This window comes from Xiphophorus maculatus, chromosome 15 (assembly GCF_002775205.1).
Source record: "Xiphophorus maculatus strain JP 163 A chromosome 15, X_maculatus-5.0-male, whole genome shotgun sequence".
Classification (NCBI taxonomy): domain Eukaryota; kingdom Metazoa; phylum Chordata; class Actinopteri; order Cyprinodontiformes; family Poeciliidae; genus Xiphophorus; species Xiphophorus maculatus.
In genome coordinates, this window is record NC_036457.1 from 6,990,662 (window position 1) to 6,996,680 (window position 6,019).

The 6,019-nt window shown below is 41.8% G+C and overlaps 1 protein-coding gene across 3 annotated transcripts in view; it reads right to left on the reverse strand.

The window, feature by feature from the left end:
- LOC102237268 (brain-enriched guanylate kinase-associated protein-like) overlaps positions 1–4,277 on the reverse strand; it is a 28,301-nt gene extending 24,024 nt beyond the window's left edge. The window contains exon 1 of one of the 3 annotated variants that reach the window (XM_023347955.1): positions 4,086–4,277. Coding sequence is in view for 1 of the 3 variants with exons in the window: in XM_023347957.1 (XP_023203725.1) it covers positions 3,629–3,651 (23 nt within the window). In the remaining 2 variants the exon portion in view is untranslated. Of the gene's footprint in view, positions 1–3,628; positions 3,986–4,085 lie in introns of those variants that run through there. The other 2 variants (XM_023347957.1, XM_023347954.1) reach the window with 2 other exon arrangements.
- Between the last annotated feature and the right edge of the window lie 1,742 nt (positions 4,278–6,019).

Consider the following 6,019-nt stretch of genomic DNA (forward strand, 5'->3'; position numbering starts at 1 on the left):
GTCCCTCAAGTCTTGGCGCTTGCTCTGTGAATCGTAAAGACGCTATGCTTTAACTACTAGTAGATTTAAGAGGTTGAGCTTTAGGGGGGTGGACAGCAGTATCCAGTGGGACCTGCAGCTTTTGTGTGACTTTACCACTGACTAAATTTATTATGTAGACATTAAGGAAGATATGGCATGTCAAGAGGCCCCAAGACTGCCTATTTACCAACCTGTGGCGATAATACATTATAGTTTGGGAGTTTAAATTGCTGCAGCTACCCTAGTTTATGACATTAGCCAGCAAAGTGTCATTTCGAGATTCAAACATGCACTGAATGGAAGCAAAACATCACAGACATTATTCACGCTATTTCCTGAGGAAAACAGTTTGATCTGTCAGTGATTTCATTTTTGAGTTTTTTCATAGATAAAATGAAATAGAATATGCTAAAAATCTGGCTTTAGAGACAAACTGTGAATTCGCTTCCTATATAAAAGTTAGAACATTTATTTTCTTTTACCCAAGTGTCCTTTTTTCATGTTTTAGAGATGTCAGAGGAATGTGTTGCATTTCGCTCACCAAAGATTTTGTCACAGAGCTGTCCCTTAGTTTAAAAGACACAATTTAAGCAGCGGGTATGCTGAACCAGCTTCTTTGAACATTTGGTCAGAACTTTTGGTCTGACCGATTTGAACATTTGCTCTCCATGTTGTCAGCTCTCGTACAAACCGTGTGTGATGTTTAATTGATCCTGTCTGTAGGCTGTGGATTCAAATGTCTCACTCAGTTGGGCTGAAAACAAGCACTTTACACCATTAGCTCAAGTGTGTAAAATGGAAGTGATGCTAGACTGAACACTTACGTGAGATCCAGCATTGTTTAACTTTAATATGAAAAGACTCTTTTACATGCAGATAATGACAAAAATAATGACCAGGAAAGACAAGAGAGAGAGAGACTGCAGCAGACTTTTTGAACCACCTCATGCCTCCTACACACTCAGGCCAGCCTCCTGCATCACCGAAGCCGAGCCGAGTATTCCCTGTAGTGGGAATGCATCCGACAAGAGCAATTTCCTGGTGTTTGCCCAAAAGTGTGAAAGGGCACTTCCTTGCATTTTCTACACCCGATTCCTCAGACGTTGTGCAAAATGGAAAGTGAAGGTGAAGAAAGTGAAAGCTCCTTCGCCGGACTGTTTTTGAAGGAAAACACTTTAAACTTAATAAAAAGCAATGTCACAAAAGGAGGGATACACGGAAAGGCTTAATGAGTGTGAAAATAACATGAACACCTCGCTGTGGCCTTTCCAGTCAGCAGATCTCAAGCTGAGTGAACACCCGGAAGGTGACCTGGACAGCAAATCCTCATCACTCAAACTTAATAAGAGACATAATGAACAATTATTTGTTTGTAGCATCTTTGCAAATAAGGATCTACACTGTTTCTGTCATGGAGCTCTATGTCAACAATCCACTGGAATAGTCTAAAAACCTGTACAGCACTTTGCACAAATGCAAACCTTATTCTCGGTTTGTATTGTACACATGCCAGCGTAAAATTGTGAGGTGCAAGAAAATTTATGAGTGACTTTCATCTTCTTTACAGTAAGGTGGAGTCCGGGGCTCACCGGTCCATTGGATGGCTGTAAGTAGATGTGTGTGATTTAATCTCAGCATAAATCCAGCTGCTCTGTTAGATGCACAAGAGTTTTGAGAGAGAACTTTACTGAACAAACAGCATCACAAAGTCCAAGCAACACACCAGGCAGGTCATTCATTGACTGCTGAAAAGTTTAAAACAGTCAAAATAGGTCTTTTGACTGTTTTCTAAACAGTCAAAAGGTTCTAAAACTATTTGTCAAGCCTTGTGTTTCTCATGGAGCCCTGCTCACTTCATCATCTGAAGTCTGATGATGGAGACTTCCAAAAATGGTACACCTGCAAAACTCCCAGGGCCTGATCACCTACACCAGGGAGAGTACCAGTCACACCCAAGAAACTTCCGGGCACAGATTTAGCAAAAGGTACTTTTACAAAGTATGGATTCAGGGAGGTGAATGCATATTCAGGCCACACTTTTCAGATTTTTATCTTTAAAAAAATAAAAAGGACATCCTGTATAAAAAATGGTTTGTGCCTCTTTTTTTTTTTTAAGTTGACAGACATGCTTTGCCTGAGCTTTGAAACTAAACACGAAAATTTGATTTATTTGAAAGAGCATTTAAGTAAAGCTTAAAAGAGAAAAGGGGGGTTAGAAATTTATATTAAAAAAACCCCAGAGGTTACTTTTTTTAAGAAAAGAAATGTCATCAGTCAAAAGTCAGATTTTTGTCAAAAGCATCACTTTTCTCAACTGACAGCCTTTCCAAATGCGCCTCTCTTTGAAAATACTTCATGCCCTTTTTCATCCTGTCAGAATTTTAAAGTCTTTCAAGCTTTAAATCTGTTTAAACAGTGAAAGAATCCTGTGCTCCGAGGCTCCGAGGTTCAAGTGCGTTGCCATTTAAAATTTACATCTCTATCTCTGCCACGGGCCTCCGAACGCAAGAGCCGGGCCAAGGGAGGGACAGGAATTATGAAAGAGGCAGAGAGCAAGGCACTGGGAAAAGATTTCAGAGAGTTTCATCATTTGGGCTGGAAGCCTTCTTGGAGATTTGTTCATCTGAGGAGGAGCGTGTGAGGGGTTCAGGGGGTTCGAGGCGGGATAAAAAGGTGGGGTCAGACTCTGAGGTAGGTCCATCTTCCTCATTAACCTTAACTCTCCTTCTTCCTGGGCTACAGGTGGAAAGATGCAGGACTTTTATCTCTGTTGAGCTGCTATAATTCAATTAAAGCTGTGACACAGAGGTGAAGACAATTGATGCCACACATTAGGGAGTCCGCCCCCCCTTTTCCCCTTCCCCTTCCCGTCAAGATTAATTACCCCTCATTGGCTGCTTAAACGGCTTTTAAATTATAATCTGCCTGAAATCGCAATAACACCACCAGTAATCGAACAAGAATGGAAAAGCTCGGGATCTATTTCCATCTGTGGCGGATTAATAATGGCTCATTAGTAATTGTATTAATTAAAACTTGTCTCCAATAGAAAGGTGAGTGAGAAAAGAAATGAGGATTAAGGGCTCCTGGATAATATGTCCTTTTTTCCTTTAATGTCAAATTAATCAGAAAAATGACACTTAGTGTCATGAAGAGTTCATCAGAGTCTTTTTGAACTGTCGTATCAGCTGTCACTCAGTATAAAAGTGAGATTCAAACAGATTTATATTCAGATACACATTTAGATATTTTGCTTTTTTATCATGCAGGGTCATTAATCAGCGTATTCCTACAGGTGAGTTTGCAAAAGCATGCATAAACACACATAACTGACATTTTTGCAACCCTAATTAATGCAAGACTAATCAAAAACACATTGAGACTGATCAATTGGAGACATTATAGCAGCAAGAGAACTCCCAGGAGAATCTACTAAAAACAAAAAACCCTTTTAATTATCAAAAACTATCAGAAAACATACAACATTTAGATCAACAATGCATCAAGTGCAGCCACGCAACACAGAAAATGAGCGCATAAATAAAGACATTTGAAAACCTTAAGAGCTTTGCAACCCAAATCGAAGATGCGAAAGGCAAAGCGGTACCTTCTGCTCACGCACAGCCTCATCCTGGAGACAGGGAGATAAAAATCCTGCTGGCTCCGAGTCTCGCCGGGGATGGAGGAAGCCCTCCCCCCTCCCCTCTACTTCTATGTGCTCTCTGGACTGGCTTACCCAGCTCTCCCTTAAAGCTCAGAGAAAACCCCAACACATGCACAGCTGCCGCCGACACCGCGCCACGCCGCTCCAGCAACAGCAGCAGCTATATGCCAGAAGGGAAAGGCAGAGGAGGCAGAGAGAAAGAGCGCGAGAGAGGGAGACTGTGCAGGAGTGGAAAGACAGAAAGGAAGAGTGGGAGGGAAGAGGCTTAAGGAAGAAGACAGGGAAAACGCGGGGGCGTGATGATGGAGCGCTGAAAAGATATGAGCAGAACAGAGGGAGGGAGAGCGAGAGAGAGAGCGAGAGAGAGAGAGAGAGCATGATGGAGGGAGAAGAACCATACCTGATCGGGTCTATGTTGTTCATCTCCTCGTCAGGCAGCTAAAGGAAATGACAGCATGTTAGTGGAGGAGATCCATCAGAACTGGTCCAAGAGCTGCCAAGTAGGGCACCTCTGCAGCTCACGCACTCGCCCAAAAGACAAACCAAACGTATATATTCAGCAGACACGTTCCCTCAGTTTCCTCCTCTGTTTTTGTTTATGGACCCCCCCAGCCCTGCTTCCCCCTTAAATCCCATGCTGTTCTTTCCCTCTCTTAAATGATCTCTCCCCACTTCCCCCTCCACTCCTGCTCGTCAAAAAAACTCATCAGACTGCACCCGGATGTCTACATCTGCGCACACTTGAGGTGAGAAGCGAACAATCATATCATAACCAAGAGTGTGAAAATGAGAGGAAGGAAAGGAGGGATGGGGAGGGAGAGTGTGGGACCCTCCATTGCAGCCAGATTGCAGATACATGGCAACCCCCCTCCCCCTAACACTCACCACTACCCCCTCAGTGTACTTCTGGCAGTAACTCAGTATCCCTGTCAGAGTGGGAGCAGGGACAGACAGAGAGGAGAAGAGGACGTGTAGAGAGACAGAAAAAGAGAAAGGAGACAGGGGGGAACAGGTGGTTCAATCTGTTGAATTTTACATCTCCGGCTTCAGGCTGTTGGGAAAAATGCATTTTATTATAGTTTCCTACAGGTGATTCTTCTATAGGGGACATATTGAATAAAAGTTGAATATTCTCTACAACCTGTGATTTAAAGATGTCTGGGTAACAGTTTTTAGAGCTTTGCTGCCTGGACCAGTGGCTGGATGTGATGCTGGAGCACAAGATCTGAATAGGAAGTCCAGAGCCAAATTTAATTTTTTTAATAAAAAATGTTTAATATAAATATTTTTTATACATCTAAAAAAATTAAATAAAAAACTAGATTGCACATAAAAATGTCTTTAAAAAACAACAACTTTCTGATCTATTTGCATAATAATATCCATGTTTTGAGTTAAAGTAGACTTACTACTTCTGAGTTTTGAGAAGTGCATGCAACATTTTTGAAAAATCTGACATTTTATTTCATGACCAGCTCCACAGCATAATGGCATCTGCGCCAACAGTACTGGCCTTAATTCTTTGTTCTTTTCTTATTTCCAAGCATTCCAGATTGGACAGAGTTTGTTGTAAAATATCATCATTAATCTTTCTAGCAAAGTTAATATTAACGGGCCCTCCCTCAAACCTTCCCCACCATTGCAGCCATTACTTTCAGTGAGCCTCCCTCAGTTTAGCACCCAAGAATGAAGTAAAAGAGCTGAGAGGAAGTGGTTAGATAAGCTCATCATCAGGCAGGAAGGCCCGCTTCGTCATGGGATGACCTCTCAACCCTGTGCAGACTACCACCCCAAGTATAAAGTTGTTGACCTGGAGAGCTCCTCCGGTGATAGACTGAGCACAAAGGAGCCTTGTCGCAGATCCGTTCTCACAGCAGCTGTAAGACTTTCTAATCATCACTGCTACTAAAAAAAAAGAAACTCAGTGTTTACATTCCTGCTGCTATTTGCACAGTCTTTTTTAAATGTCTTGCAAATAGTCTGTTGCTGTTTTCTATGCACAAATATAAGTGCCTTGCACATTTTTAAAATTACCCCACTCAGTTGCACATTTCTTTGGTTCTGAGTATGCTATTTTTAATAACTGTGCCACGTTATCTTTCTGTTGTAAATGCAACCTTAATGTGCAGCTTCTACCTTTTCTATTTTTAAATGTTTTACTCTAGTTTAACTATGCATGTTTCCATTTACATAACTGGCTGCTGGTACAACTGAACTTCCCCATCGATAGTTCTATTCCACTCCACTCTCTTCTCATTGTCAGAGTACATTTGTTGGTGGAATAGTAGGAGAGGGTTTCACATTCACAAAAGCAACCGTTGCAAACAGCTTATT